General features: G+C 49.6%; 1 protein-coding gene across 7 annotated transcripts in view; it reads right to left on the reverse strand.

Annotated features, from left to right (window-relative positions):
* sbf1 (SET binding factor 1) overlaps positions 1 to 18,267 on the reverse strand; it is a 49,146-nt gene that overhangs the window by 3,341 nt on the left and 27,538 nt on the right. For 6 of the 7 annotated variants that reach the window (XM_085138940.1, XM_085138944.1, XM_085138941.1 and 3 more), the window contains 27 exons: positions 17,800 to 17,905; positions 17,212 to 17,344; positions 17,017 to 17,125; positions 14,240 to 14,353; positions 9,858 to 9,935; positions 9,553 to 9,666; positions 9,331 to 9,459; positions 7,919 to 8,017; positions 7,619 to 7,826; positions 7,298 to 7,410; positions 7,060 to 7,209; positions 6,585 to 6,653; positions 6,328 to 6,489; positions 5,967 to 6,232; positions 5,432 to 5,604; positions 5,278 to 5,351; positions 4,328 to 4,520; positions 4,130 to 4,257; positions 3,868 to 4,043; positions 2,683 to 2,819; positions 2,329 to 2,536; positions 2,045 to 2,241; positions 1,733 to 1,870; positions 1,555 to 1,650; positions 1,070 to 1,144; positions 504 to 676; positions 6 to 182 (listed from right to left, as the gene is read on the reverse strand). In XM_085138940.1, the coding sequence (XP_084995066.1) occupies positions 6 to 182; positions 504 to 676; positions 1,070 to 1,144; positions 1,555 to 1,650; positions 1,733 to 1,870; positions 2,045 to 2,241; positions 2,329 to 2,536; positions 2,683 to 2,819; positions 3,868 to 4,043; positions 4,130 to 4,257; positions 4,328 to 4,520; positions 5,278 to 5,351; positions 5,432 to 5,604; positions 5,967 to 6,232; positions 6,328 to 6,489; positions 6,585 to 6,653; positions 7,060 to 7,209; positions 7,298 to 7,410; positions 7,619 to 7,826; positions 7,919 to 8,017; positions 9,331 to 9,459; positions 9,553 to 9,666; positions 9,858 to 9,935; positions 14,240 to 14,353; positions 17,017 to 17,125; positions 17,212 to 17,344; positions 17,800 to 17,905 (3,795 nt within the window). The remainder of the gene's footprint in view (positions 1 to 5; positions 183 to 503; positions 677 to 1,069; positions 1,145 to 1,554; positions 1,651 to 1,732; positions 1,871 to 2,044; positions 2,242 to 2,328; positions 2,537 to 2,682; positions 2,820 to 3,867; positions 4,044 to 4,129; positions 4,258 to 4,327; positions 4,521 to 5,277; positions 5,352 to 5,431; positions 5,605 to 5,966; positions 6,233 to 6,327; positions 6,490 to 6,584; positions 6,654 to 7,059; positions 7,210 to 7,297; positions 7,411 to 7,618; positions 7,827 to 7,918; positions 8,018 to 9,330; positions 9,460 to 9,552; positions 9,667 to 9,857; positions 9,936 to 14,239; positions 14,354 to 17,016; positions 17,126 to 17,211; positions 17,345 to 17,799; positions 17,906 to 18,267) is intronic. The other variant, XM_085138942.1, reaches the window with a different exon arrangement.

Raw genomic sequence — 18,267 nt, forward strand, 5'->3', positions numbered from 1 at the left:
CGTACCAGCGCCATCCACTCGGACTCCTCCAGGCAGCGCAGGAAGCTCATGTTGGGGTCGGTCGTTGAGGAGCTCGGCACGCAGGCTTTCATCAGCTTCTTGAAGCTGTTCTTCACCTGCCGCACGTCGCACACCTCGATGGGGACCACCTCCCACTGCTGGAACGAGTCCTGCTTCCCTCCCTGAGGACAACACGGTTATTGTTGAAGACACCAAACACATTTGTTTTCTGCCCTCTTCCCCCTCGAGCAACACGTTAACATAGCTCAACACTTGTGTCAGTCGCAGGATTTATGTCCTACGTGTACGAACTGACTGTCAGTGTGACAGAATGAAGAGGACAGCTCTGCTCTCAGTGAGCGAACAAACCTCAGAGGTTTCTGACTTCAGTTTAGTCCCTGAGTGGATCTGCAGTGTTCGTTTGAAGCTCGCAGGTGTTACTGCACATGTGTCAGAGTCGTGTCAGTCAGCTTTAGCTCTGAGTTTAGCGAGTTTTCGGTTACCTTGAGCTGAGCTTTGTCCCCAATGATGTAGAGGTACGCCTTCTGCTGGCGGAGGAACATCGCCTCGCTCGGCCCCCCGTTGGGCTGTGGAGACTCTTTCCCAGCCAGACGTGTCCCCACATCTGGGTTGTAGGCACTTAGACGCCCGCTGCCTCGGATGCTGCCCCATTTACCTGCAGTTTTAGCACAAACACACACCTTTAAAGCCTGTCGATGTTAGACGCCATTAAAGCATCGCTCCACTCTATAACAACCTGAGCTGTACAGAAGTGGAAGCTTTAATGTGTCTACAGTGTCCACGGCTACAGACGGCCATGCTGGTGATGAAGGTCTAACTGTTGCTGACATTCAGCAGCCAGAAGAATCAAACAGTAAACAACAAACAGGACGTCAGACAGCAGAGCTGCAGCAGCAGCATGCACACTGAAGAACAAGCAACAACAGCTCATTAGTCCTCAGAGACAGCACGCCACCAGGAGGACGCCAGACACGCAGACGCTACTGTTAGACATCTGATTGGTTAGAAAGGAGTGGTAGAGGGGAGTCAGGGGCGTGGCCTACTGTACCTCTAGGAGGGTTCCTGGCCTTGCCAGACACTTTGGGCTGAGAGAGGGAGATGACTTTGGCCCTTTGACCCAGAGCTGAGGTCAAACAACAAAGACGGCCAATTAACCAACAATGGAGGACACACACAGACACACTCACCTACACACACACACACACACACAGACACACACTCAGACACACACACACACACTCAGACACACACACACACACACACACACACACTCTCTCTCACACACACTCTCACACACACACACTTTCACACACACACACACACACACACACACAGACACACACACACTCTCTCACACACACTCACTCTCTCTCTCCCTCCCACACACACACACACACACACACACACTCTCTCAGACACACACACACACTCTCTCTCAGACACACACACACACACACTCTGAACATCAGGATGATCTGCTGTAGCCTCGTCCACCTGCAGCTACACAGTTCACCTGCAGGAGGAGCGTCTCACCTCCTCTGCTGAAGGTCCCAGGAGCGTCCTCCTTGGCGCCCATCACCTGCTTCATCAGCGCTCCAATCTTGGGCTGCCTCAGCTTATCTGACGAGTCTGTGAACAAAGGAAACATTAGCTCTACTTCCCCGCGGTCACGTGGCAGTAAATGGTCCCGTCTGTGAGTCACTCCACCTACCGGAGGTGTTCATGTGTGTGGATGTGAAGCCGCTCAGCGTGTTTCTGCCACTATTCTCGCTGTAAGAAGGCATGGAGCTGATGATGGCGTGGAGATACTTCTCCTGCTCCAGACTGGTGGAGTCGGCCTGAGAGGGCACTGCACAGAGAGGAGACGCTCAGTGTTTCCTTTCACACCTCAGCACATGTTAGTGTGGTCACAGGGCGCACAGAGGATGAGACGAAAGCAAAGGATCGGCCAGGCTGGCCTCAGGTTTGACAAACTAAAAGCTACCATCCTCTGCATCACCTTTGAACACGTGAATCAGGTTACCTGCAGTGGGGGCATTGGGAGACTTGAAGAAGCCCACCACCCCCTTGGCGTGAAGCCCCGCCGAGCGCAGCAGGACGGCCTTGGTCCGTGAATTCCTCCAGCACACCACGGGGAAGCGGTTCTGTCGGTAGCAGCGACAGATTCTGTTGATAGTTGAGTCTGGGATGCTCTGAGGGACGATCAGCAGGCCGGGGTAGCTGCGGCACACACGACACGCGGTGAGTCACGTGACACAGACTAACTATATGGACCAGTCTCCTGCTGTACGATCCACTGCGCCCTACCTCCTGCACACGGTGTACATGCGGTTAGCGGTGGAGATCCTGAAGGGCTCGTTCTTAGACCGCGTCAGGCTGTTACTAAGCGTCCCCAGACCCAGACGCTGGTAGTCACGACAACAGGCTCGCTCTACAACGTTGCTCATGGTCTGCCTGTCCGACGAGCGGATGGTGGAGGACAGGGTCAGGGAGCTCTGGTCCACTTCCTCTGAGACTGTGGAGATAAACAGCAGCGCTCACAGAGTCATCGGCACTCAACAACCATTCACGTCTGGAAACGTTAACGTTTGGGGAAGTCTGAGTCCAGGAAATCTGCCAACATAAAGGCTGACGTGGTGAAAGTGCGGTGGTGTAAGCTACCTGAGATCTCATCTTCATCCAGCTCTGACTGGAGGCTGCTCCTGTTCTCCCAGGTGGGAGGAGAGTACTTCTTCCTGGTCACATATTGGCGGCCGATGGTTCTCTTGGCACTCTTCACCAGGTTTTTGGAAAGAGTCCTGAAACAAACAAAGGTACACGACGTTGAAATGAGCCACAGTCCTCGGCGTTGGATCCTGATTAATCGACTCGCACTTGTGCGTCATGTTGTGTCACAGAGACGAGTCAGAGTGAACGGAGGGTTTGTAGCAGAGAGCAGAGATGGAAGCAGCTGTTTGCCACCGACTCATTATTCAAGAGCCTTTTTCCTACAGTCCTCAAATTCTCTTTACTGTGTGTGTGTGTGTGTGCGTGTGTGTGTCTGTGCGTGTGTGTGTCTGTGCGTGTGTGTCTGTGTCTGTGTGTGTCTGTGTGTGTGTGTGTGTCTGTGCGTGTGTGTCTGTGCGTGTGTGTGTCTGTGCGTGTGTGTCTGTGCGTGTGTGTCTGTGCGTGTGTGTGTCTGTGCGTGTGTGTCTGTGTGTGTGTGAGAGTGTGTGTGTCTGTGTGTGCGTGTGAGTGTGTGAGCGTGTGTGTGTCTGTGCGTGTGTGTGTCTGTGCGTGTGTGTCTGTGTCTGTGTGTGTCTGTGTGTGTGTGTGTGTCTGTGCGTGTGTGTCTGTGCGTGTGTGTGTCTGTGCGTGTGTGTGTCTGTGCGTGTGTGTGTCTGTGCGTGTGTGTCTGTGTCTGTGTGTGTCTGTGTGTCTGTGCGTGTGTGTCTGTGCGTGTGTGTCTGTGCGTGTGTGTGTCTGTGCGTGTGTGTGTCTGTGTGTGTGTGAGAGTGTGTGTGTCTGTGTGTGCGTGTGAGTGTGTGAGCGTGTGTGTGAGCGTGTGAGAGTGTGTGTGTCTGTGTGTCTGTGTGAGTGTGTGTGTGTCTGTGTGAGTGTGTCTCTGTGTGTGTGTGAGTGTGTGTGTCTGTGTGTGCGTGTGAGTGTGTGAGCGTGTGTGTGTGTGAGCGTGTGTGTCTGTGTGTGTGAGCACTGACGTTCCTGATGTTACAGCTGTGTCACCTGCTGGCCCGCCCACAGGAAGTGACGGGTCAGTGATCTAACATCCTGACGTGACTCTCGCGGTGCTGACTGATGGCGCTCTTCTTCTACTCACAGCGTCAGGTTCACTCCCTCCACACTTACTTGAGCGACTGGTTCTTGTCCTTCGTCTTGTGCTCCACCACCATTTTGCCACTCTGCCCCACAGTGAAGGCGAAGGTGCCCTGCACGTGCTGAGGGTAACGCAGTTTGTGCAAATGCTTCCTGAAAACTTCCGCCAGATCAGACGCCACCTCCTCATCAAATGCAATCTTCATAAGCTACACAGAGACAGACACAACACGAGGTCAGAGCGCCAGATTCTAGTTTGGCTGAGAGCTGATCGGCGTGATTGTGAGGACGGTACCTGGAAGGTGCAGGACCGCAGCTGGAGCCCCTCCTGGACAAAGTGGTCCGTTGTTAACGAGACCGATATCCTCTTCTCCTTCGTCAGCGAGGCGACGGGGAAGGAGCGAGTGACTGCCTGCTCTCCAACTGCAGGAGGACACCGCGGTCAGCGACAGAACAGGACGATCGACAGAGTCGCAGCCAAAACTCCTCTTACCCAGTGGATCGGTGGGCGTGCCCTTGAAGATGAGCCGGTACGTGGTAAGGAAGATGGCGCCCTCCGCTGGCAGTAGAGGCGGACCTCCCATTAGCCCCGTGGCCTCCTCTCGCCCATCGGGGATCAGGTGAACACGCATGCCTTCCATCACCAGCTCCTCGCCAGGCAGCAGAGTCGGCCTCAGCAGCTTGGGCTGAAAGACACAGCAGAGAGCGACAGAGATGACGCTACGCCATCACCGCCAAACATGGCCGACAGACAACTGCTCCAACTGCAATGAGGTTTACTGTCCTGCAACAGAGGACGTCTAAAACTACATGCGGTTATCTTAGTCACAGGAACACACTGCAACCGTTGCATGCTCTCACACCCGTGCTGAGGGCAACCTGCACCAGTGCATGCGCCCACGACACAAAGAGAAACATGTCACATGTGCAGCGATGGTCTCAGTGGGCGGACTGCTGAAAATGAACAAGAGCAAACAAGAAGCTGGCTTTTTCCTCTAGACCCTTACATCACTTCCTGTCCTGCGGTGAGGCCTGGGAGATTTCTAAAGAGCAGACATCAATTACAGCTTTGGGAGTGTGTCGCAGTAACACCCTGAGCCACACGTTCAGTTGTTATTGCCTGAGCCTGCATGCTGTGAGAGCAGGACACAGATGGAGAGCGCCCTTAGATCGAGCTCACATACAGCCATCATCAACAGCACCCTTCAGATGGAAGGCACGCCGCTCTGAAGGCCGCTCCGGCCTCAGATAGCAGACCGCACACCCCACATGCACGGCTCCGACGTGCTGCGAGTCACACGCTTCTGTCTCCAGCTGACAGACGTACCTGCCGTGGCGCTTTGAGCCTGAGCTGAAGGGATTGGTGAAGAGGGGAGTGGGCGGGGCTGGTTGGGGTTCTGCACGGCCTTTGTCCAGTAGGATGTAAAAATATGAATTGGTTACCTTTTGGATGGGAGGCAGTCTCTTACTCTCCCTGTGGACTGCTTCCAACGTCTCGATGTGCATCTGAACGATATCTGCAAATGTGAGAGTGCAGAGACGCAGCGTGAGGCTCGAGCGTTTCATGCGTGTCGCTGACACGGTGATTCGTCCATACCTGGTATCATGGCGTGGAGAGCTTTGAGGTGCTCGTTGGTCACGCCGCTCTCATTGCACACTTTATCGACAAAGCGGTTAATGAAGCGCACCACGGAGTTGGCCACGTCGGAGCTCTCTGCGTCTTCAAAGCCGCTCTCCGTGTCGTAGCTTTCCGCCATGCTGCCTGCAATGCTGCAACACAAACACACTGAACATGGACGAAGCCCCAGCTGATCGAACAACTCGATGTACACAATAACGCCACACTCATGGGCGATGCCCGTGCTGGTCACAGAATAAAAGGAAGGTCTCTGTTTTAAAGACAGATGTTGGGATTTCACAATAAAAGCCTGTCTTACTAAACACAAAGTGAATGAGACAAAACAAAAACAGACATTTGATGTCTCAGCCAATCAGCTGATTTGAGTGTGACAGTATTTACTAAGACATGTTCAGCTGGACTGTGTGAAGATAAAAACATCTAAAGAGTTGTTTGTGGTGGCAAAACGTCCGTCGCTGTGGTGCGCCCTCTGTGGGCAGACGGGTGCTCCTACCTGTTTGTGACGTAGCTGTTGCTGACGCTCTCCACGTCGCCGAGGCCGGAGCTCCGCAGCAGCCGGTTCTTGCTGGTGTCCAGCGGGAGCAGCAGGTAGCTCATCCTGTTGGCGTAGTGGATGGCCTGGCTGAACACCGTGCTCTCCTCCTTCTGCACGCGCTCCATCTGCATTTCTTTGCAGAGCGTCGGCCACAGCCGGCTCTGCTCCGACGCCAGCTCCAGGGCGCCGATTTCCCTTCTGTTGCCCGAGGCGACGTGCTGTTCCTGAGAACACATCAGGAGGAACAAAGCTCCGTCAGTTAGACGGCGAACTTTCAATCACACGTGCGGAGCGTGGGACACGCGGGCGCTCTGCTCACCGAGTTGTTGTGCTGCCCTCCGTCCTCCGTCTCCAGGTACAGGTGTCGGATGTGGTTCTGGACGTCGCTGTAGAACATGGCCTCCCAGAACTGCATGTTGGTCCACACCATGTGCTCCTGCACACAGCTGTAGGCGAACTGGGTGACGCCTGCTCCCAGTTTCTGTCAGACAGAACACAGACGTCCAATCACAGGCTCAGTAACACCTCAAGCTGTACAGTGTGGGCGAACTCTCATTTGAGGAAGGCTGCACTCACTCTGCAGAAGGCTGTGACCAGGGGAAGAAGCGCCGCCGCGATCCCGTGTTCATCCATGTGTGAACAGTCCTGAGCAGAAAGAGCAGGAAAGGACTGAGCTCGTGTGTGAGGCTTCACGCTCGACCTGCAAAGACTTCTGTGACATGTGATTAGCATGTATACATCTCCTGCACATGACTGAAAATGACAGAGGAGTCAATGAAGACACAGTTTAGGCTTATCGTCCAAACAGGAAGTCAAACAGCTGCTCTGGGCAGCAGCAGGTCGACGTGCTGCAGCTGTGGAAAGCTGACGAGTGAACAACAGCAACACAGCGATTACTGAAAATCATTCTGGAGGAAGTCAAAGCTGCGACCTGATGTCAGTACGGGTCACACTCTGAACACTTCCCATAATGCCGTTCAGCGGCTTGTTTTGCGACAGCCACAGGCACCTCCTCGTGGCGTGCTTCGACACTATTAGTGTGCCGGCTCACCTGTAAGGTGCAGTTCATCATGCGCACGATGTAGTCAAACTGCTGGTCATCCAGGACAGCTCGGTTCTGCAGGACGTGTTGATTGAGCTCCTGAGTCAAACACACGCGAGCTGCCCGACCCTTCAACGCCCGCAGCACCGCTGGCATCAGCTGCACAGACGACGTGACAAACGACCACGATCAACACACAAAAACAGCTGAACAAAGGTTTGTGCGTCACAGACACACACGTCTTTACCTTCTTGGCCTCCAGCATTTTGTTCTCAAAAATGTACGTGATGCAGTTCCTGACCACCTCCAGTCTGCGAGCGCTGTTAGCCATCACGTTGCCGTTCCTGTCCACGACATCTCCTGTGGAGCAAAGGGCGTCAGACACCACAGCACAGAAGCCACGCCTCCTACGCAGACACTGTCAGACTGTATGAGGTTAACACAGGAAGTTTAACTGGCCAGCTCAGAGCGGCTGTTTGCCACCTTCAGTTAACCTCACAGTCTCACCACACTGAGGCTTCAGCCGATACGAGTTTGCAGTCGGGTCACGTGCATGCTAACAGCTCACCCAGCGGCGGCCCAGATGGCACCATGCTCTTGAGCTCCGGCTTGACGGCGGGAGGTGCGGTCTTGAGCTTGGCAGCGGCGTGATCGATGAACAGCTGCACCGCTACGTCGTCCAGCAAGGGGAAAGGCGCCCGATTCTGTGCGTTGTTGTGACCGTTTTCTGACGGTCGCTGGATTTTGTGCATGGCCACAGCGGGGTAGGGATTCTCCTGAGAGAGAAGACAGACGGCGATCGTTGAAGGAAGAACGGAGGAAACAATGGTGACAAACAGAAACCGTAAGTTCAATCGATGAAACGCACGTTTTTGAAGAGCTGCTCTGCAACCTCCTTGGCGTGGTTCATGACTTTGTGCGGACAGGCCTCCTCTTGTCGTATCCGCTCCACCTGGTTTGCTACCAGCTGTAGGAAGAGGACGGCAGTGATGTTAGCAGCTTTCTTCCATATCTGAGCCACACGGTGCTCAGTGACCAACGATTGTTACACCAGGTTGGTGTTTTCAGTTACGTCAGTAAAGGTTTGTGTGTTCATGGTAAATGCACTGATCCTTATACAGCGCGTCTCTACAACATTCACACCCACTCATACAAGCACTTCCTTCTATACTTAAGTGTAATCTAAGCATTCACACATTCACACTCCACTGGACGCATCAGAGGGCAGCTTGAGGTCAGTATCTTGCCCGAGGATACTTGGCATGCAGACTGGGGAAGCCAAGGATCGAACCACCAACCTTCCAGTCAGTAGCTGATCTGCTCAACCGCCTGAGCCACACTTGACTTGTTGACTAGTTAGTTAGTTGCAGATGATGTTTATCTTCTGAAAGTTCTCTTGGCTTCTGCGAAGAAGGCCATGACAAAACGCTGGCTCTGTAGAGACCCTCCCACTGTAACACTTTTTACCTCTATAGTGGAAGACGTTAAGCTGATGGAATGTATGACTTTCACTCTGCGACTGCAGGGAGATTTGGGAAGGAGACGATGGAGGAAATGGCTGGACTTTACAGCTTGTGGCAGCACCCTTTAATGCATAGAATTAGTAATGCAGACTTGCTGACGTATGTATATGTGGATGTGCAGATGTATGTACGGGCGTATGTTATCTTCCCATGACCTCATATTGTTTCTGTTTTTTCTTTTTTTTTTCTTTTATCTTGTTGCATAAAAATGTTCCTAAATAAATAAAAAGTGTCAAAAAAAAAAGAGTGTAATAACGGACTGAAACAGAAGGTGGCAGCACTGCATGTACAAGCTGCTAGAAGAAGAAGAAGCAGCAGCAGCCTCCTGTATCGTAGTTGTGTCCAAATTCAAAGGCCGATTACATTACAGCGACAGATGAAGGCTGTCCAAACTTGAAGACTCCTCCGACTGCAAACGACAGATGCGTCCTCCTCTTCCCCAGATTTGAAGGATGGGTTGGTGCATCCTTCGTGGCCCACCATGTCCCAGAATTTTGTCTGAGCACCCGTCAGTGAACATGTTTAACAACAACATTGTTATTGGGGAAATCCTTTCAAACCAGCTGCCTGCACACAGGTAAATCCTGGCAGCCACATGCTGCACGGCCTCCTGGCTGATTCCTTTTTCCCAGAGACTCGAACATGTGCTGACATGTCAGCTTAACACGTTTTTCCACTGGTAGCTGTCATGAAGCACTGTGCTCTGTGATCGCACAAACAGGAGCGAACGGGTAGATTCTTGTGTTGAAAGACTTACGTCATCAAACAGGTCGGTGGCTCTGTAGGGGGGACCTCTCTCCGACACAAAGCCGGCGAACGCCATGCCGTCTAACACCTTGGTGAGGAAGTCGTCCTCTGACAACGCCCTCTGGCCCAGGAAGGCAGCCTGTGGAAAAACGTTAGCACCAATCCCATCAAGACTATTTGTTTCCTGTGATGCACATTAACAGCGGCGTGCTGTGCCAGGACATTCCTGTACCTTATGGAAGCGAATCACAGGCTCTGGGTGAATGCGGATGATATGTAAACACCAGCGATAGCCCTGGAAGAGCCGAGCGAACAGCCACAGAAAGACCGCTCGGATCTCCTTGTCCTGAAACGCACACAGTAAAGACGACTTTCACACAGAGGAACTGAAAGAGTCTGGAAGCCTGAACCTGCTGCTCCAGTGTTTATGACCTCCACCACCTCTTTTATGCCATCGACAAAAACACTAATGCTGGTGTTGTGTAATTACAGCGTATAGATCAAACACTTATATCACTACATGAGTTTACTCCTTGCCTGGATTTTGAGAGCAGAGGGTGTCGTGGACTGTGGGGTGAATGCATGATCGGCAACTTCCAGCTCCGGATCCAAAACCTGCAGGAACAGAAAACAAAGTCCATCACTGCTGAGCACAAGCTGCTGATTCCTGCTGATACAGACAACAGCACAAACTCCAAGCTTTCAGAGTGATGGAGCTCTGAGCTTGTTCACTAGACTACGTGGTTAACCCTTTAAGACCTACCATAGAACCAAGTCCGCCAGAGCTTATATTATATGTTTACATGCTGTGGAGCCATTTTTGGGAGCATTTCAAGTTGCTATACATCAATACAACCATTATAGCCCAGATTTTAATAATATGTCTGCATTAAGTGCATAGTAATTACATAAATTGCAAAAAAGTGCAATAAACTACAAAAAAATTGAAAATTGTTTTTGTTTTTTTAACATATATTTCTAGTTAGAGAAATTTAAGAGGCTTATCCCTCAAAACTGTAAATACAAAAAAGTTGCACAAAATAGTTTCCCACCACAGGAAATTTATTTTGAGTGTCTTCATAGTTTTATTTTTGAAATACACCAATTTTTATACACTGCAGGAAAAACGAAAATAAATATTACAATGCAAATCTGCAAAAAAGCAGCATATGCATCAAAATAAACTATTTCCAGCAGCAATATGAGTCCTAAGCATCCCAGAAATGACACAGAAAGTCATAAAGTCAAAGATAACTTTTAAAAACACCAGTATAGGCTCATGAGGCCCTGATGGTAAAAAACTACATTTCCGCGAAATGACGTCACTTCCGGTTTCGGGCAGGTCATGGCGGACATGCAAAAGTTCGCGCTGATGGACGTAGGAAGTGTTACAAACAGCTGATCGGATCAGCAAAGCCTGTTTCTGGAATATTATGTTTTTGTTGCTGCAAGTGCTTTTTATGCAGTTTTTGCAAAACTATATGTGGAAGGAAACTGTGACCGAGGACAAGCTGATGGCATAAGATGTAAGTACAACTCCTCCGGTTTCATATGCAAAAAAAATTATTGCGCTAGCTCACGTGGTTGCAGAGCTACAAGGATTTAAAAATAGTTACGCAAAATGGAGCGTGCCCGCTCCGACCGGTTTTAAAGGGTTAAAGCACATTTACTACACTACACTACAAGTTTCCTGTCAGATGTGAACAACATCTGGGGAAACTCAGAAGAAGAGTAAGTCAGTGGCACAGTGTGCAGACACACATCATGCTTGGTTACAGCTTTTAGGCTCAGAACAAATTCATCTGGCTAAGTGTGCAGACAGCTGAGCAGCTAAGCCCTGGTTTATGGTTGCTATCCAACCGTCTCCAGCATCAGCGTGGTTCCTGGAGCTGATCCAAAGCAGCAGCACACTGAGGGACAACTGAACAGATGAGCCCCCGATCAGCTTCACACGCAGGGCCGTCAGTGTGGCAGATATGTGGTGCGCCTGGACTTTGGGATCCTTTAGTAACAGTCTGTGTGTCAGTTTGTTTTCACGCAGCTCTGCCAGCTGAGGACGCAGGCCTATAACCCAGTGAACTATCAGAGCAGTGTCAGCACCACAGCAGTCTCAGGGTTAAGAGTCATGAAGCACACAGAACGGCGCAGTGACAAAAACAAAACTTTCAAAATAAATTATTTTCTATTAAATCTATTTCTTTGAGCCCTGACGTCTTTGGTATGTGGCCTAAGTCAGCAGGGCCAAGTTCAGTGTCTCTCTGGAGGACACAGAGCTGTCGTATGATGCTGCTGCAACAACATCTGTGGCTCATCGATGTAGCCTGAGACAGTGATCACATAACACCAAACTAAACCAACACGATATTCACTCTCAGTCAGACACAACAGGGTCTCTAAAACAACACAGTTACTAAACGCAGAGATGAAACGTGCAGCACACGGGGGTGCAGCGGAGGCCGCACGATGTTCAAATAGTCCGTCAGCTGGACAAGAGTCAGCGCTGAGGAGGGAACGTGAACCAATCAGAACACAGTCTGCTCAGGCAGGAGAGGTTCAGTTCATACAGCCCCGAATCACAGCAACATTCACCTCAACGTACTGCATACTGTAAAGACTCCACAATAATACAGAGAAACCCACCAATCAGACGACGCCCTCTGAGCAAGCGCTTGGCAACAGTGGGAAGGAAAAACTCTCTTTAACAGGAAGAAACCTCCAGCTGAAGCTAACAGGTGACAGGATGAGGATCAGATACAGATAAGGTAGTTTATGCACGAGGCATTCCTGTTTATCCAGGCCGGAAAGTCTGACGTCCCACAATCAAGGGAATTCACGATGAATCCACGGGGAGCTGCAACATGCAACCACAACCACGGCCTCTCTGAACAACAAAGAGTTTGGATCATGGCAGTGCAGTGCAGGCTAAAAACACTCTTCAGGACACACAAGCATTCTGCAGCTCTTCATCTTCATCTTCGGTCACGTTTTCTAAAGCAGCACACGGTCTAACAGATTACTCACCTACCAGCGCTGCACTTAGCATTAGCATCCTTACTGCAGCGTAAGCTCTCAGCACTGAAACAGATATCGATTATAATCATTCGGCACTCTTCTCTCACGTTACTGTTGATGAGTGTCTAAAAAGAAACAGTGTCCGTGGGAAGAGCCTGACAAGTTCAAATACCAGGCTGCATGTCTGCGCTGAAAATGCAAAGTCACCCTCCTCCAAATAAACACACTCTACGCTTTGTCTCCGTGCACAGAGAAGCTCTCCTGTGGTTTGTGACGAGCTCAGTCGTTTACTCCAACAGACATTATCTACAAGCAGAACACAGAGTTTATCTGGCAGACGTGTGAGTGTTTAGTTTGACTTGTCATCACTCGATAAAAGAAAACTACTTTTGATCTAAATGTTTCTGTGACGACAGGACGAAACTCTAACTGGAGAAACACGTGATCGTTTATCCAACAATGGAACCTATTCAAACACAAAACTGTATTTAAATACAGCAGATCAAGAGGAGCCTTTTTACCTTTGACTTCGTATTCAAGCATGCACTTCTGTGTTTATCTATGGAACAAATGAAGTTGCAGTTGTGTTAATCTGACATGTGTGGACGAGCCTGCGGTGTTTAAAGTGCTGCAGCAGCAGCAGCTCAGGCCTGCATGTTATCTGCACATCTGTGCTTCACTCTCAGCTTCTCTGTTAACGACTTACTAAGTTTGTCCATGTTTCATATGCAGGAAAAGAACAAAGCATGAAAAGCAAAGGGCTGTGAGTGTTTTATGACCGCTGTATAACTGTGATCAACACTTTGTGTTTACATATTATTTCTCACTACAGTTTACTCAGACTGTAAAATGACTGCATGTCCAGTAAACGGCTCATAAACTGGATATCACTTCCTGTAGCTCAAACCAATTGACTCACAGCTGACATGGTCACGCGTACGAACAAGTGCTGCTGCTGCTTGGCTCTATCATCTCCATTGTTATGAGATTTGCACAGAGCAAACAGAGCTGACAAAGGAAGCAGGAAGGAAAATCGATGTATTGGGCCTTTATCAATAATAAGGAAGCTGGAGGTATTTATAAGAAGTGTTTCTCAGAAAGGGCGGGTGCTGCAGTGCTGGGAGGAGCTGAAGAACAGCTTGATAAGAAGAACAGTGTTTGGTTGGTGAGCGCGCTGCATCGCAGCAGCAGGGCTTAAAAAAGGGGAAATCCTATCAATGACATAACCATTCAAATGTAGTAATAAGCAAAAGCTGAGGCGCTGTGCCTCAGTACAAACTGACGTCTCTGTGCATTCATCAGATAACTCAACACTAAGTTCTACAAAGGCTGCTTCAAAACACACCTGCTGCATTTCCACAGTTAAGGTGACGACACACTCTGCACTTTCATCTATTGATTTATGATTTATGTCCCTCTTGGGTCGACAGTTTCAACTATTTTGTGCTCTCAGCTGTGATAACGGACACACTCTGCACTTCTTAAATGACTTTTTTGGCAGGTATAAAAAAATCATACTTGGAAATGAGCTCCACCCCAATCAAGCCCAACAAGAACACACTGCTGTGCAGTATTTCGACGTGATTAATGACAAAGTCCCACCTTAAATGTTTTCAGTGCATCCCTGCTTGTATTTACATGTTTTTACTTCAATAACATGCTTGGAGTCTAATCTACCAGGACTGTTTCACACAGGGACTGGAGCACTGGACAAAATCTCTTATTCCTATCAAACAGGTGAAGTCAATACTAGGAAAGAGAAGCACTTCCTGAACATGTTACTGGCACCTAATCCCATAAAGAGCACTGGGAAGTCTGGTGGTAGAAACCACCCACGTGATGCTGCTGAGATTTCCCAGTAATCGTGTGCGTTGTGGCTTTGTTTGTGTTTAAGCTGCAGCTCTTACCATGGAGAGCGCCGTCTGCGTCTGCTGCAGCAGAGGTTCAGGCAGCAGGGAGATGTGCACGCACTCGGGGATGGTAACTGTGCCTCCATCCAGGTCGGCAATGATCACGTCCAGCTGCACACACACACACACACACACACGATTAACATCTGTGCTTCTGGGAGTGCTGATAAGAAGTGAAACAGGAGCTGATTAGATCAAGTGGAAGACAAACACAGCAACAAAGTGGCCTCTGAGCAGCTGCTCGTTACATGACCAACGAGCGCACAGTCACATATCAGTGACACACAACCACTGCTCTTACAGTAAAGGTAGAAAACACAGCCTTGTTGTAAGAGCAGCTACAGGCTGTGATGGGGCAGCACGCAGCCACGTGATCAGTGCCGCTCACGAGGATCCATTAACACAATCATCACCTTAATAACCTGGTTTCCCTCAATCGTGACACCGAATCACCAACTACTGTCCTGCACTCTGCTGCGTCTTGGCCGAGTTTACAAAGACGACTACATGACAAAGCATCTACAAAGGTTAGCAGGTAGCAAACAGCTGGATGGCAGCAGCTTAATCAAAGACGAGTTCACAGACTCACAGCTACGAGCCGTGTCAGAGCTTTTCTTACTGATTTTCACAGAGAAAGCTGTCCCTGTGTGACTGTGTGAAACGAGGCCTTTGTCCTTTAAACACGACCATATCACAGATCTACCCCGCCTGCAGCAGCTGTTTATAGAGTGCACTGTGCAGGCATGTGTGATTGTGTCAGTGCTGATACAGCGCAGGGTTGGCACAGATGGGTGTGTGTCGCTAACCTGCTCTCGTGTTCATTTCCCTTCCACAGCTGTTTGATGATTGTCACTAAACGTTTACAGCGGCGAACGCAGCTCAAAAGCCTCATTTAGACACGCGTCACGTGGCGAGCAGTCGTCACTGACACAGACACGTGACGTCCACCTTAAAAACAAAAGCTTTCTGGTGTCAGTGCTGAAGCTCCACAGCTGTGATCAGACGTTCACACTCATCGTGGGCACGAACGTTTACTTTGGTCCCTCTCGACTCCACACAGCGTTAAACTAGTTCCCACTAGTGTCTGTGGGTGCCTTGTGTGGAAGCCTGCACTGGCCATCAACAGCATCTGGTTCGATCAAACCGTGAGGGTACAGACACGTATCTGAACCTGGACACGTGTGCACACATTTCTTGCTTTATCAGGTAATAAAACACTGTTCAGTAATTTCACCTAAAGAAATTATTAAAAGCCCCAAATCACAAGGACGGGAGCTTTAGCCTAAGCAGGAGTTCGTTCATCGTCCCCTCAAAGACAGCTTCGTCTTTTTAGAACAAACTCTTGTACCAGGACAGCGCTCCCTGCCGACACACTTCCAAATACTGCTGATTAGGGATGCACCAATACCGATACCGGTATCGGGTATCGGCCTCGATACCACATTTTCTAAAGTACTCGTACTCATTAAAAGTCCCCCGATACCACGGTCTGAGACCTGTCTATGTTTGAGCGGCATGTAAGGAGTTAATCACAGGCCCTGAGTGCCCGCCCCCAGGCCCTGAGTGCCCGCCCCCAGGCCCTGAGTGCCCGCCCCCAGGCCCCGGCTGCAGCTCAGAGCTGAGAGAAGGGCAGGCGAGACAAGTCAGCCGTGTGGAACTATTTCAAAGACGCGAAAACAAAGGCGGACTTCAAATTGTGCTCAGAGAAATTGTCCAGAGGCTCTAAAGGTAGCGCATTTAACACAAGTAATTTAATCAAGCACCAAAAACACGACAACGAGTACAAAGAGTTTACCCACGCTTATTTACCCACGCTTATTTACCCACGCTTATTTACCCACGCTTATTTACCCACGCTTATTAGCACAGAGCAGCATAGCTGATGCTACAGCAGTGGGACAGAAAATAGTTGGGCATTTTAAACACTCCGCCTTAGCCTACTCCCGCCTCGAGGACATTCAGGGACAGCTCAACCAGCCAATAAAGAGACTGCAGCAGGACGTACAGACGCGCTGGAACAGCACGAGTGCTGGGCGTGTCCGAGCATGAACTCCCTGACTATCTCACCGCTCACCAATGGGCTCTTATGGAGACGACTGTTGCCATCCTCGCCCCCTTTGAGGAACCAACTAAAAAAGTGAGCAGCTACGACGCACTAGCCTCTGATGTCATCCCAGCTGTGACTGTGCTAGTGAGACTTCTAAACAGAGAAACAGACGAACAAATTTAAAATTAAATTTTGTTTTTTATAATTATTTATTCTGTAATATGTTGCATACAACATGCTTTTCATTTTAAATAAATGTTCTTAATTCCAAACTAGTCCCTTGTTTTTTTTTGTTAAATTATAGGACTAAAGCTGTTACCTGTAAATTTAAATCATGTTTTTATTAAGTACTCGGTATCAGCGAGTACTGAAATGCAAGTACTCGTACTCGTTTCCAAAAAAAGTGGTATCGGTGCATCCCTACTGCTGATGTCACTTTAATCATATATAAGCTCACAAAACATAAACATGTTGAAGGATATCCAGGTATATTTTTTAAAGACAGACATAAATAAAATGCTCAACTATTCCACTGCTAAAGATAAGACCCGCCTCCACGGCTGGTGGGTTGTTAAAGAAAAGCTCCGTCAGGTCGATGACACACAACAACACTCCTGTCTGGGTAAGTTCAGCCTTACCGTTGCTGACACTGCTCTTTGCTGTCGCACTGATGAAAACTACCTCATATTGCCTCATATTTACTAAGGTGCAAACAGTGAGGACCCACCAGCTCTTGAGTCTCAGAGCGGAAGAAGGAGTTGACACCAATGATGAAGGGCGTGGGCGTGCTCAGGACCTCGAGGAGTTTTCCAGGTAGGATGGGAATGTAAGTGAAGCTGAGGAAACACAACAACAAGAGACTTTACACACCTGCTCTCAGCAGTGTCTACAGCGTGGCTTCATCAACAGTAGCGGGACGTACCTGTATTTGAGAGGAAACATGATGGCCAGCAACGCCCGGCAGGCGTCCGTTAGTCTCTGGTAGCTGCTGGACAGGAACAGGATTTTATGCTCCGTCAGGGCGGCGCAGAACAGACAGAGAACATTGGCTATACCTGAGGACAGAGCAGAGGACGCGTCATCTACCTCACCTGCTGCATGCACTCAGAAATATTGGTGATTTTAAAGTTTCATCATATTTGATAGAATCGACCTGCATTTATTCTTTCAACACTAAAAGTGTCAAACTGTAAGCAAACTATCCTCTGATTGGCTGGCTCTCAGAAACAGAAGGTCGTGGCCACAGCCATGTCTGAGATGCATATGGAGATCTCCATGTTCAAAGAGGATAAAAAGGTCTAACATGGAGAGTTGATGTTTAACACTGAAACCACGGGTCTCCCCTGGCCTGTAGCAAACACGTTTTCTGTCACACACACAGTGTTGTTTATGCATCTCATATGAGGTGACATGTCTCATGAAGTAACAGCTGTCTGCAGACGCCGTGGACTCAGTGCTACAGTAACTCTGCAGATCTATATAAGAAAGTCATTTTCATGTGTGCTCGTACCGAGCTGCCTGAAGAGCTGCGCCACACTGCTGCCACTGACAGGAAGAGACTCGTTGATCGGAGTCTGGATGACTTGCCGGTCGCCAGCACCTAATGTTATAGTCCGCTAGACATAAGAGAGGAGAGAACAGAAGGATTTGAAAGCAGGTGTGAAAACGGCAGATTAACGGTGGTGGTCAGAGAGTCGGGGTGTGGCGGCGTGGTTTGATCACAGCTGTGCACGTCCACAGAGCGAGTGATTCAGAGACAGAGATGGAGAATCCCAGAAGCTTAGCAGCTACGTGACAAATTAAACACAAGCCATTCCAGCTGATCGGGATGTGAATGGGGCCGGGCGGGACCAGCAGCACCGCCATGTCAAAGAGATCCCAGAAACACGGCAGGTGTCATGCGCGACTTTTCCACTGCAGCCTAACGTGTGGAAAGCAACTGAATTCATGAAGATCTCAACTGAACTCTGTTCAAACA

This window comes from Neolamprologus multifasciatus, chromosome 17, assembly GCF_963576455.1.
Source record: "Neolamprologus multifasciatus chromosome 17, fNeoMul1.2, whole genome shotgun sequence".
Taxonomy (NCBI): Eukaryota; Metazoa; Chordata; class Actinopteri; order Cichliformes; family Cichlidae; genus Neolamprologus; species Neolamprologus multifasciatus.